The sequence below is a fragment of the Myotis yumanensis genome, unplaced genomic scaffold, assembly GCF_028538775.1.
Source record: "Myotis yumanensis isolate MYYU_CA2020_CCGP unplaced genomic scaffold, mMyoYum1.0.hap1 SCAF_16, whole genome shotgun sequence".
NCBI lineage: Eukaryota > Metazoa > Chordata > Mammalia > Chiroptera > Vespertilionidae > Myotis > Myotis yumanensis.
Genome location: NW_027223767.1, coordinates 37,133,291 through 37,146,788, shown reverse-complemented (window position 1 = coordinate 37,146,788; position 13,498 = coordinate 37,133,291). Strand labels below are relative to the sequence as shown.

General features: G+C 54.6%; 2 protein-coding genes across 7 annotated transcripts in view; one reads left to right on the top strand and one right to left on the bottom strand.

Moving 5' to 3' along the window:
- The window catches only part of WIPI1 (WD repeat domain, phosphoinositide interacting 1), a 27,929-nt gene extending 15,442 nt beyond the window's left edge, over window positions 1-12,487 (top strand). The window contains exons 5-13 of the mRNA XM_070394475.1: window positions 1,562-1,659; window positions 2,310-2,402; window positions 3,054-3,124; window positions 4,054-4,161; window positions 6,861-7,025; window positions 7,748-7,855; window positions 8,483-8,601; window positions 9,017-9,117; window positions 11,935-12,487. Of these exons, the coding sequence (XP_070250576.1) occupies window positions 1,562-1,659; window positions 2,310-2,402; window positions 3,054-3,124; window positions 4,054-4,161; window positions 6,861-7,025; window positions 7,748-7,855; window positions 8,483-8,601; window positions 9,017-9,117; window positions 11,935-11,982 (911 nt within the window). The 3' untranslated portion in view covers window positions 11,983-12,487. The remainder of the gene's footprint in view (window positions 1-1,561; window positions 1,660-2,309; window positions 2,403-3,053; window positions 3,125-4,053; window positions 4,162-6,860; window positions 7,026-7,747; window positions 7,856-8,482; window positions 8,602-9,016; window positions 9,118-11,934) is intronic.
- Window positions 10,124-13,498, bottom strand: part of ARSG (arylsulfatase G) — a 91,142-nt gene continuing 87,767 nt past the window's right edge. For all 6 annotated transcript variants that reach the window (XM_070394470.1, XM_070394472.1, XM_070394468.1 and 3 more), the window contains one exon: window positions 10,124-13,498. In XM_070394470.1, coding sequence (XP_070250571.1) covers window positions 13,155-13,498 — 344 coding nt within the window. In that variant the 3' untranslated portion in view covers window positions 10,124-13,154.

Below are 13,498 nucleotides of genomic sequence, written 5' to 3'. Positions count from 1 at the left end.
CTGAATCATTATTTTGGCAGACCTGGATCTTGAACTCACGTCCTCCATCTGTCTCTGCCAGATAGATATTCTTAAAACACTGCCTGTTTTTTTCCCTAACAACTTATTGCGATATAATTGGCATGCCATATGATTCACCCATTTACAGTACACAATTCAATAGCTTTCAGTATATTCAAAGAGCTGTATGACTACCAGGGCAATCGATTTTATAGCATTTTATCCCCTCCCCGAAAAAAAACAAAACATGCCTCTTAGCCATCAGCCCCCCATACCTCTAGGCCTAGGCAACCCTAATGTACTTTCTGTCTCTAGATTTATCTCTTCTGGGCATTTCATAGTAGTGGAATGATACAATATGTGGTCTTTTGTGACAGGCTTCTTTCACTTAGCATAATATTTTCAATGTTCATCCATATTGGAGAATATATATATATATATATTTCCATTTAATTTCTCTTTATTAATTAACTAGAGGCCCGGTGCACCGATTCATGCATCGGTGGGGTCCCTCGGCCTGGCCTGCGCCCTCTCGCAGTCCGGGACCCCTTGGGAGATGTTGGATAGCCAGTTTCGGCCTGATCCCTGCAGGTCCGATCCAGACAGGAGGGAGCTCGATCCTGTGTGTTGAGCATCTGTCCCCTGGTGGTCAGTGTGCATCATAGCGACTGGTCGACTGGTCGCTTAGGCTTTTGCATATATACATAATACTCCATTGTAAAAACATACCACATTTCATCCACTCATCAGTTGATAAGACATTTGGGCTATGTCTCCTTTTTGACTGTTACGAAGAATGTTGCCGTGAACATTTATGTACAAGATTCTCTGTGGCTCTGTGTTTTCATTTCTCCTGGGGACATGTCCAGGAGTGGGGTTTTTGGTTAGATGGTAACTCAGTGTTTAGTCTTTTGAGGAACAGCCTGGCTGTCTCCCCAGCACTGGCCCGCGTGACCTTCCCAGCGGCAGTGTGAGGGTACCAATTATCTGTCTTTTTTATAATAGCCGTCCTGGTGGGTGTGAAGTGGTGTCTCGTTCTGGTTCTGATTAACTCTGCTTTTTTTAAACACATGTACTCAGAAACCTTCAGAACGTACTGGACACATTTATACGATCTGAACTCTGCAATGGTACTCAAGTCCCGCTAGGGTTGCACTGTCCAATCTTCATCTCCTTTCCGCTCACCACCCCTCTGGGAACCCACATGCAAACCAACCTGGTGTCCTGGTCTTCCCTCCCCCGTTTCACAAGACCCGAGTTCCTTCTGCTGGGCAGGCTGATGTTGAAATTGCATTTTGGATTGCAAAGAACCCAGATGAGATGGGGAATTGGGTTCCCAGAGCAAAACTGGCAAGGTCCAAGTGGTCCCTTGTCAGGCCTGGGCCGAGAGTGACCTTGTACCCGCCAGGGGGCTGCAGGGAGCTGGAGCAGGCAGGTCATGTCTGCCACGCCGTTCCTCCCCTCACCAGGAGGTGGCGGTGTACGCGCTGTTTTCAGGGGCCCTTTGCAGGTAAGTTCTCTCTAGACACTGGCTGTTTCATCTCTGTTTGTTCTCTGCCAGGTCTGTGTGCCCTCTCGATCAATCATTCCAATTCTTACGTGGCTTATCCTGGAAGCCTGACCACAGGCGAGATTGTGCTTTATGACGGACACTCCCTGGTAAGTTGGCAGGGACCGGGCTGACCCCACCCACCTGTGTGGCCCTGCGGTCAGTGGCAGGTGATGAGCGGGCTCTGTCGCAGTGGGGTGAGGTACAGAGGCTGAAGCAACAGTGGGGGAGTTTGTTCTGGCCACAGCGCTTGGGTGTGGAGAAAGCAGTGATATTTGCCCTTGAGCCATCAGTCAGCATAGCCAGGAGGCAGCGTGCCAGGCCCAGGCAGACAGCTGCAGTGCCAGGGAATCCACCTGCCAGCTGGGGGCCCGCTGTGGGCTTGGCGGTGCCATGCTGCACACTTTTAGGGGGCTTCCCTCTGCAACGCTGCCCCGCGCTTCACAGAGCGGGGCAGCGTTGCAGAGGGAAGCCCCCTAAAGATGCACTGGGGAGGGCCGCGACTGCGCCGTCACCCCACACCGGGCACCGTTGGTTGTCCATCTTCCCGAGGGCAGGACAAGGGACAGAAATGAGTGGCCCTTGAGGCAGAGTCTGGATACATTAGAGCACATGGACAGCTGCCATGTGAAAGGTCTGCTGGAAAGAGAGACGGGCAACTGGCAAGTGAGGGAGGGTGTCTCGGAGGGAAAAAGGAAGCGGAGGGAGGGGCGATCCATCTTTCCCGGCATCGATACCCGTTGTTCCTTTTCACCAACAGAAAACAGTCTGCACGATTGCGGCCCACGAGGGGACACTGGCCGCCATCACCTTCAACGCCGCAGGCTCCAAGCTGGCGAGCGCTTCTGAGAAAGTGAGTGCGCTCAGCGTTTTTACTGGCTCTCCTCCTGTGGGGCTCGCCGGGTGGTGATTGATGACTCGTGTCTGGTGACACCAGGACTGACGGGCCTCTGGGCCCGCCCTGAATTCACTTCAGAAGCAGCCTGTCAGGCATGGTGTGGCATACTGATGCCTCTGTTAACTCACTAGTGCAGAGGCCTGCGCTATGCAAGATGCAAGATAGTTTGCACCAGAACTTGCTGTCTTACTGAGAAGCGGGTGTGCCCATCACAGGTACAGACAGAGGCTGCCTCTCATTAATGTGGTATAAACGAAATGCTTTGCTAGTTAGCAGATGGAGCTCTTCTGACGGGAATAAACAGGGAGTGTGAGCAAGTTGAATTTTCAAATGCCACGAAGAATAGGTCTGTTGTGACCGGCAGAGACTGACCATTCCAGGAAGCCAGAGCCCTTTGAGTGAACACACGCCGAGCCCTGGGCTGGGGTGGGAGGGAAAAGGGAGACAGACGCCCTGAGAATTGCTTCTATGGCACATATGCAAACAGACAGGCCTCCCCGCCCAGCACTCTGTGCTTCCTCTCCGGGACAGATGTTCAGCGCCAATAAAAACACGTCTGTGCGAAGCCATGAACGGTATGAAACGTCCACCCGCTTTCTTTTCCAGGGCACGGTCATCCGGGTGTTCTCCGTACCTGAAGGGCAGAAGCTCTACGAGTTTCGGAGAGGAATGAAAAGGTGTGTGTTCACTGTGAAACCCACTTTAAAGTGCCCATAGAGTTCTGCAGTGGCTGGCTGGCAGCCATCTGGGGAGAGGCGGGGAGGGGCAGACCTGTGCCCGCTTCTCTGTGCCCCAGACGGGGCAGAACTGTGCTCTCTCAGGTAACTGACCTAGAGGCCCACTCACTGCTTAGTACACCTGAGAGTGAAGATGCCGTTTTCACACAGGGGTTCAGCCACAGGAGTCCTTGGTGGGTGTCGCTGGGTGGCCAGCAAAGGAGAAACGAGAGAGCAAGGGAGTCACAATCCAAAAGCAATTTCTTTTTCTTCTTTAAAAAAAAAAAAATATATATATATATATGTGTGTGTGTGTGTGTATATATATATATATCGACATATATATGTGTGTGTATATATATATATACTTTTCTTTTTAATATATTTTATTTATTTTTTACAGAGAGGAAGGGAGAGGGATAGAGTTAGAAACATCGATGAGAGAGAAACATCAATCAGCTGCCTCCTGCACACCCCCTACTGGGGATGTGCCCACAACCAAGGTACATGCCCTTGACCGGAATCGAACCTGGGACCCTTGAGTCTGCAGGCCGACGCTCTATCCACTGAGCCAAACTGGTTAGGGCCAAAAGGCAATTTCTGATCCCCTTCTGTGGACATAGGAAGGTGTGACGGTCTGGGGTCCCGCTGGCTGTAGGGCTTGCCAGTCGGTGCAGAGAGCAGCTGGAAAACCTCTGGTGACTAGAAGGAGCAGCCCCTGTTCCTTCCTGCCTGAGACCGTGACCTTTTAGGGACCTTTCCAACATCAATTTCTAACGAATGCCCGACGCCAACGAGATGTTAGAATGCCAAGACTCAGGGGACATGTGGTTTTCCTACAAAGCTGATTTTTCCTGGCTCACCGGTCCCCACGCTGCTCTGCGTTCTAGGTATGTGACCATCAGCTCCCTGGCCTTCAGTATGGACTCACAGTTCCTCTGTGCCTCCAGCAACACTGAGACCGTGCACATCTTCAAGCTGGAGCACCTCGCCAGCAGGTAAGCTCGGCGCCAGACGTTACACACTCATTCGGCAGAAGGATGGGGCCCCGAGGACCCTGTGCTGCGGCCACGGACAGCACATGCGATTCCCTCTCTCTCTGAAAGCCACAACCCTGACCTCACTTGTCGTGTCCTCTCAGAGTGGCGAGGGGGGTGTGAGCCAAGGCTCGGTGATGTGATGCATGGAGGCAACGTCCAGGGACGCTCCAGCTGGGGCGGTCATTTAATCTTTCTGGACTGGGGTTCAGATGCATGGTCTACACACCTGAGGCTTGTTGTAAGGATTAAATGAGCTCCTTGACCTCGGGTGAGGTCATGTAAGGCCCCGCACCCGAAATCATTTGGCCGGGCCCTGCCCAGGCATTAGGGGTGAGTTACTAGTGATTGAATGTTTGACCAGATAGAGCAGGCTAATATTTTAAGTTGCTCTAAATCTAGTAATACAGTCCTTGCCATTACCCACCCCGGAGTGCGAGGCAAGCACTGTCAGTGCCCATGTGTGTGACTGCAGGCGTGGGTGAGGTCGGCAGTCGAGAGCATGTGTTAGATTGCAGCCGGGGCCATGCGTATTCATGCCCTATGATCGCTATAACAAAGTACCACAAACATAAAACAGCCAGCGGGCGTACCTCACGGTTCCGTAGGTCGGTCGTCCGAACGGCTGGGGGCTCTGTCGCGGTCTCAGGAGGCAGACATCCCAGTGGCGGCTGGCCGAGTTCGCATCTGGAGCTGAAAGTCCTCCCAGATTCATCCGTGTTGCTTCCTTCTCGGGCTTTGGCTTTCCCTGGCTCCCCCTCTGCCTGCCTTCCCTGCCAGCGCTCGAGAAAGCTCTGTGCTTTAAGGGCGCACGTGATTCGATTGAGCCCAGCTGGGTGATCTCCCTCCCTGCAGCCAGCTGGGCCCTCTGACCGTCACTGCTCTCAGCACCGTCAGGTGCTGGGGCCGGGGGCCAGGGGCAGAGTCTCGGGGCCGCTGCTAGACTCCTGCCTGCCGTCGCGTGAGCGTGAATTCACAGGGCTAAGTGCCACGTGTGTGCCCGTGTCCTCTCCTGCGGACGTTTACCCTCAAAAGCACCACAGCTGTGAGGCGTTCTCCCACCCAGCCACCGTGCGTGGCAGTGTAACCTTGCCCAGCCCGCCTCCCAAGGTCAAGATCCCGCTCCAGTAGCTGGGTAGATGGCTCGCACCTTCCTCGGGGGACGTGGGACACCTTGGGTCTCCTGACACTTCTCTTAAGTGTCATGATGGGAAACTGAAACACAAAGGGTTAGCCATCAGCTCAGTACCCCTCAGAAAGCAGGTGATGGCGTCAGCGGTAATGGCACCGGCCGTAGCCACTCCAGGACCAGAGAGGAGAGAGAGGCAGAGTCCCTCCTCCGCTCAGTTCCCACTTCTCCAGTTTGCACCACAGGGATAATCACGTCACCTCGCTGGGACAGCTGAGCAGGGGAGTATGCACAGGGCCTAGCACAGCGCCTGGCACACAGCACAGCTGTTTCATTAGTGGCGTCTCTGAGGCTGGTGTGAGGCTGGAGTGGTGGCCTCTGGGAATAAAGGTGCCTGAGGAGGGAGCGCCATGTCCCTAGGAGTGTATGCAGAAGACCGGTCCATTGAGAAGACAGAGGATGAACTGGTCAGAGAGACTAGCAGAGGACCGCATAGAAGAGTCACAGATTGCACCAAGAGGTGCATTTCCGTTTATAGAGCACCTCACACCTTCCTCCCGCGGTCCCACCGTCTCCCTGCAATGCGGGCGGGGAGGTGTTTCATTGGCACCTGACAGTAACTGCTCGTGCTGTCTTAGCGTCATTTTCCTGGGCTGTGTCTCCACCGTGAATGCAGGACCTGGACACGGTAGCTCTTGGTAAATCCCAACCCTGAGCACAGGGCTCCTGGGAGAGCGTGGAGCCGGGACGACAGCAGTACGCCCGGGAGGGCCGGCGCTTTCAGATGAGAACAGGGGGTCCGCCAGCCGGGAACAGAGTGAGAAACAGACCCCAGAGCCGTGGTGCGTGTTTCCCGCCTGGATCTGGTCCCCAGACAAGCACCTCGGAGCAGGCATGGCCACCCTGGTCCCTGCTGCTCACTGTGCGGAGCCGGAGCCGAGACAGGTGCCTGTGAGCCGTCCACACTCACCTGCCTCAGCAACAGAGCTGTCACCCCTCTGGCGACTGCAGGGGGTGCACCAGGCCCCTCCGAATGGTCTGCACCCCAGTGAAGCTCCGGGTACAGGGCGCTCCGGGCTGTAATCAAACACCGCCCAACCGTCTTGCCCAGAGGTTTGCTTCCCACTTGTCTGGCCCCGAGGCCGCACACTGAGCTTGCAGGGCAGGCTTGAGCCTGTTTACAGAGTCCAGAGAGCGATCCCATCTCCCCTCACCCGCTTTCAGGAACCTAGAAATCAGACGCATCACCAGATGCAACGTTCTTAATGTAGGAAAGTGTAACACTGGGAACCTCTTAAGAGCTTTGTAATGGCCCTTCTGAGGGACAATGGGCGCTTGCTGCCCTTTCGGCATGGCCAGGACACTGTGTCCCGGGCTGTGCTGGGGGGGCAGGACATCACGCTGAGGCGGTTTCCTCCTCCCGCGGCGAGGGTGAGGGCCGCTCCCCGCGTGTGGGGGTGTGGTCGTCGCATGGATGCCGGTGCGTGCAGCTCCGGCTCATCGCGCCTGTGCCTGTGTGTTGCTCCCCCAGCCGACCCGAGGAGCCTGCGACCTGGAGCGGCTACATGGGCAAGATGTTCATGGCAGCTTCCACCTACCTCCCCGCCCAGGTGTCAGACATGATGAACCAGGACAGGGCCTTCGCCACCGGGCGTCTGACTTTCTCCGGACAGAAGAACATCTGCACCCTCTCCACGTACGTAGGGCACCACCCACTCTCAATGCCGCTACACATTCATGTGCCCAAAGCACAAACTCCCCAAACACACACGCACAGGAAAAAAAATAAAATAAAACAAAAAAGAAAAGAGAAGAAGGCCAGGAGGAAGGGTGAGCAAAATCAAAACCCTGCAGCTTCGCCTCAGCTGCCTGGTTATAACACGCGTTCTCGGGGGGCAGCTGGACACTGGCAAGGGAATTTATGGCGACACTGTCCCGAAAACAGTGTCTGTGTTTACGTAATTATGTAAAAAGGCCTAGACACCTACGGGGTTGACAGATGTTTTCCCTAAGAAGTTTAAAGGCGTTAAACATTTTTAAAATTCCATAACACGAGCCAGCAAAGAGGCAAGCCAACTTTCCACTCTTCTTCCTGTCACTGTTAAAGGTGGAGGCGCCATCCCGTTCAGGTAAGCTCGTTTTGTTTGTTCTCGCAACAGCTCTTCCTGGAGTAGTTGTGTGGACACACCTCATTTTGTCTCTCCCACACAATTATGGTCAAAGACAAGAATTAACCCTCAGGGTAGATCACTAGGTCAGAATGCAAAGAAAACAGCCAGACACCCAGAACCCAGGCCCAGCGGGCTAAGGGTTTGTTGGTGGCAGAAGTCGGCGGCCGTCAGGGGAGCGAGGCCTGGTTGTCAGAGGCCGGCCCGTGACCCACCTTTGTTGTAACCACGCGTTTCGCTTGGCTCTTAGGATCCAGAAACTGCCGAGGCTGTTGGTCGCATCCTCCGACGGACACCTTTACATCTACAACCTGGATCCTCAGGACGGAGGAGAGTGTGTCTTGATCAAGACTCACAGGTGGGGTTGCTAGTTTTTAGCCGGTTGTGTAGTCACCACTGGGCCAGGAACAATGAGGAGCTTGATCTTCGGTGCTCTCCCTTTCCTTTCTCCTTCACCGGCAATCCCGGCGCCTACCTCTAGGGGGCGCCTGCTCCGAGTAGGGCTCAGTGTCAGGCTGAGTGTCAAGCTCACCATGCTGTGTGCTTCTGGGAAAGTGAATGACACCCAACCGTCTCCCTCCTCGTGCGTGATGGGGGCTCAAAAATATTTCCCGAACGGAACTGGAAAGTTCTCGTGACTTCCATGCTCCAGCACAGGATGACCCGCTCCTGCTGTGGACAGGACACTGAGCTGCCCACACCTCTCCCCCTGGAGCACCCCTTGCGAGCACGTCTTCGAGTCCTTGCCTGAGTGACCCGGGCAAGGCCGAGCGCCAGTCCTCCCTGATTAAACACTAAAAAGGAAGGGGTCACTGTGAGTCGCATGGTTGACCCTGGCCATCGAGGTCCCTTCCGTCCGCACTGACCCAGCAGCAGGGCCCTGAGGGGCTGGAACTAGTGGCTGGGCATGAGCTTCCTGGTGCTTCTCTCGTGGGCTCCTGGGTGCGTGACGATCGCACTTCTCCCTCTTAACTGCTGCCATTAGGTTGCTTGGCTCAGGAACCACGGAAGAGAATAAAGAAAATGACCTCAGACCTTCATTACCTCAGTCCTATGCAGCAACAGTAGCCAGACCAAGCGCATCCTCCGCCTCCACGGTGCCAGGTGAGCAGCTGGTGGTGGGGACATGCCTAGCAGGGGCCCTTCTCCCCTCCCCTTCACTGTTACCTGCGGAGGGAGCGCTCTCCCCAGCCATACAGAGGCCATGGGAGGAGCCTCGACAGGCAGCTTCCTGAACCTGGCAGGCCGGGCACTGGCTCGTTTCCCTAACAAGTTAACCCTTGGGCTCTGAGAGTTGGCAAAACCACTGGGAAGTTTTAGGCGCCCGGGTGGGAGGTGGTGAGAGGAGCCTGCCCGCCTCTCGGGGCTCGGAGACCATCCGTGGTGGGGATTTCGACTCCCCACCATGGATGGTGGCCTCCCTGGTTCCCCGGGACCCCAGTTTTCTGAGGTCCTGCCCTGGGTCGTGGCGCAAGAGGAGACCCCGTGGCTTCTCTCACGCCTCCTTCTTGGTTTCCAGGTTACTCTGAGGACGGCGGGGCGCTCCGAGGAGAGGTTATTCCCGAACACGAGTTTGCCACGGGACCAGTGTGTCTTGATGATGAGAATGAATTCCCCCCTGTGAGCATTAGGAATCCTTAAGAGAGCGGCTCAGTCTGTGTGCTTCGAGGGAAGCCTTCGCCTGGGGCAGGAGGCGCAGGCCCTTTCCCCATCGGCTAGTGTAGAGCTAACCCTCCTAATACCCAGAGGCCCGAGTGCTGGTCGTGCTGCGCGCTGCCCTCTCTGCAGACCAGCCCGCAGGTGGCGCTCCACACAGCAGCACCGAGTAACAAATACTAACCCAGGTGGTCTGGTGGCCTCGCTCGCTACCTCCGGGCAGAGTCCTTGACTTGGCTTCCTTAGCACTGTCTTGGCTGCTGGGTGCACTCATAGTTTCCTGAGGCTCCTGAGGGCACTTTTGCAGAACGCTGCGGTCTCTGGACAAAAGATGGTGACCTAACAGGGCTGGGCCACTCTGCTCTGCCCTCCAGCCGACAGGGCAGACACCAGCCTCAGCAGCTACAGTCCTTGTTCGCTCATGGCCAGGCCGTGTGGAGAGACCCCCCTCCGCCCGCAGCTCCCTGGGGTCCCAGCATCCTGCTTCCCCTGTCCTGGCAGCGAGGGCCACGGGCTGGCTGGGCGCTGGGCGCTGGGCTTGGCTTCCAGCACCCCTGTACAAACAGCAGGTCCTCTCCCTGGGTGGCCATGGCCACCTTCGCTTCTGATTCTTCAAGCTTCCATTTAAGGCAACATATAGATGCCTCTTGTGAGCTTCAGTTCAAGGACAGCCCAGATAGTGGACCTGAAATCGGTTAGAGACAGGAGCAGCGCTTGGGCCAAGAATTGGGGAGTCCGCTGAGGGACCCGGAGGCAGAGCCACGGCCACTGGGCACTGCTACAGGGCCCCTTAGGTCCTGGTGTGCAATGTTGTCTCCTGATCAGCACTTTCTATCAGTGGAGGTTCCTTTTGCAAAAGGATGTCGTGCAGGTCTGGCTCCTGGCTTGCATAGACCCATAAGGACAACCTAGTAAGCACAGTCATTACAAAAAGGGGGGGGTGTTGTGGGACCCCCAGTGCATGGCTGGAGGGCTGTGTGAGATCCCACAGAGGCAGGGGTTGCAGGGTGAGATTTACACTCTGGCTCTTAGTCGGCCGGCCCCCGGATACAGTGCCAACAAGGAAGATTTATAGTTTAGGGGTGGAAAGCGGTGGTTCTTAAAAATACTAATTTTTATAAATTTAAAAACCTCTGCTGGCTTGCTGCCTCCAATGTGCCAGGTACCTTGCCTTTGGGTTCTCATGCCCCACCAACCGTAAAGGTTTTTTTTTTCCCCATCACTCAAACGTTGGTGGTTATTTACCCGAAGTCGCATCTTCTGGGAACCAGAGCAAGTCAGATGCAGTTGGGGATAAAACTGAGGTTCCCTTTCAGTGACTTTGATCAAAGTCTGTGACTGCTACAAAGGTTAGTAGATTCTTTTTTTTTTTTTTTAAATATATTTTATTGATTTTTTACAGAGAGAAAGGGAGAGGGATAGAGAGTTAGAAACATTGATGAGAGATAAACATCAATTCAGCTGCCTCCTGCACACTCCCCACTGAGGATGTGCCTGCAACCAAGGCATATGCCCTTGACCGGAATCGAACCTGGGACCCTTCAGTCCGCAGGCCGATGCTCTATCCACTGAGCCAAACCAGTTAGGGCGGTTAGTAGATTCTTAACTGTAATCAGAGTAGACCTTGCCACCCCTTATATTTACAGAATCAGGTACTTCGGATGTCAGCATGCAGGAGGTGGTCCTTTGCTAGAGATTAGACCTGTACAAATAATAGGTCCACGGGGCAGAGCACTTGTTTGGAGTAAAAACAAAAACCATGGAGATGCTTCAGAACTGGCCCAGAGGCCTGTCCGCCTGGGCTCTGCCTAAGGAGGGAAAGATGGTTTAAACTCTGTCAGGCTCCCCTGAGTGAGACCACCGAGCGAGGTTCCCTAGATCGGCTGTCAGACGCCAGCAGGTGTCGGGTGATGGGGAGGAGAGGGTCCTGTTCCTACGAGACACTTACACAGTAGCAGGCGGTTCCCATCTCCCCGCTCAAGGGCCAGAGAAAGGAGCGGCTGCCGGGATGCGCTCTCAACATGGACCATCCCGGCCATGCCTCTCCCACAATCACATTCAGCTGGAGATGCGAGACGCCTTCCTCTCTCTGCCTCTGTTCTTTGCCTCTGATAGACATATCTGTCCAGAATCCACATCTCTACCCACATTCCTCAAACACTGCCAGGACAGTGAGAGGATCCTGGTCTCAGCTCGGGCAAAATCCCTTCTGTAGACGTGAATGCGGGCTTGCCCGGACGCCGTGAGCAAATGGGTCATTTTAAAAAATACACACTGACACGTCCCTGGGTCGGCTCACTCTCATCTCCATGGGTTTACTTTGCTCCTGGAAAAATGAAGACGAGAGAGTGCATCGCCTCTGGTACCTTAGAAAGACGCAGCCCCCTTTCAGGAGGACGGGCAGCCTCCCTTTCAGTAACCAGCCAACCTTTACGGCTGTGTGCTTCCCACACCAGTCTTACTGTAGTGGGCAAGAGGAAGGGGCTGGGACCAAGGGTTTACTGACTTTTTAACAGTGATTTAGCAGCCTGTGTTTACAAGATGAGCCTTTTAAAAAAACCCCACAGACACATATCAATACACATGCAAATATTTTCTATCCAGTCAGTATGTTCTGAAACGGTGCCACCCTCGCCTGCGCCTGAGTGAGACGGGTGGCTGCCTGAGGCCTGTGTGCCAGCCTCCCCTGCCCACCCCGCAGGCACAGACCTGCTGCCGATGCAGCCTGCTCAGCCGCCTCTTCCTGGGGAGAGTAAGGCCATTCTGTTTTGATTTCGGTAGATAATATTGTGCCGCGGAAGCCAGAAGGGCAAAGCGAAGCAGTCATGATGAGAAGCGCGCGCCTCAGAAATCAGGACACCCCCCATCAGGTGGTTTTGGAGAAAACCAGGAAGGTGGAAGAATGGCGTGCGATGGTGGGCGCAGAGTGGGGGGCAGGAACCCCAGGTGCCCCCTGCTTAAGCCACAGGACGTGGCTCACTGCTCAGCAAGCCCCCCTCAGTCCCGGCTGCCAGTGGGTACGGGAGACGCCGTGTACGCATCCTGCTATTGGAACTATGTTACAGCCATAATGTCAATGCTAACTAACCATATTGGTCTATAGCCGGAATTTTGTATTCAAAGCGGCATCTTTTTTCAATGTATGCTGTGTAAAAATGTATCTACAGGAAAATGTCTTCGAATTGTACTTCTTGTGTGTTACGTACATAGAGACTATTTTAACCAGGCGAAGTACTTTTTTTTTTTTTTTTTTTTTTTTGGCAGTGATTGGAATAAATCACGTACTACCTTTGAGTCCCATTTAGGACACTAATAATAAAATCATGGCAATGCATTTTTAAGGCTCTGAAAATTTATTTCTTCATGGTTTTAGGAAGCAGGAAGAACTCCTCAAGTCTTTAAAACACAGCCATTTGACCTTTAAAGGGGGTCGGGGTGGCGGGTCGGGCCATGGATTAATCTGTGGGCTCTTCTGCTTGGAGACCTGGAACCGCTCATTTTGTCTAGTCAACACCCACGCCACCCAAGCACCCCAGGGTGGCCTAGAGATGGAGGTGGTCAGGCCCCAACCCAGACCTCCCGGGTCAGAGTCGGTCCGTTCACAAGCTCCCGGTGATGCGTATGCGTGTTAAAGATGGAGAAGCGTTGCCTAGATACCAGTTGGCACAAATCTCTACTAAAATGACGAGTGAAACCGGGTGCATTAAAAAAAAAAGAAGAAGACGACTAAAACGAATGAAGTGCCTGCCTCACGTGTCGGGTAATATGCCTGGCACTTTCACGAACTGCCTTACCGAATCCTCAAAATCAGCTCGCAAGGCAGGGTAAGTCATGGCCCAAGTTCAAAAGCCGGGCCTTGACCCTGGGCTGCCTCTGAGCCCATAGGGTCCCCGTTACAGCTCTTGGCAGCTGACCTCCCAAGCCATCATGCAGACGGGACAGTGGGGGATGCAAGGTGGTGGCTACCCGCCGAAATCCCGAGACTTATAAAGCGTACATCACTAGAAAGAGGGTGGACGTGCACTTGCCGTTTCATTTCCTGCTGCTCCTGCTCCTGGGAACACGGGCTGGGAGGCGGTCTGGCAGCGGCAGACAGTCTGGTGGGGGTCACAGCAGGGAGCTGCCGCCGGGTCCTGCGAGTAGTCCGCCCTAGAGACGTTGTCCCCAGCAATGTCGTGCAGGACGTCAGCAAGAACCTCCCTGACCTGGGGCAGCACGCGCTGGTACTCCGCACTGCCCGTGTCCAGAGGCACAGCTTCCGTAACATCATCTTCCAGGTTGAAAATAAGGGGGGGCTCATGAGACCGCGCAGGCCCCACACTCCCGTCACAGGCTCTGGCTCCTC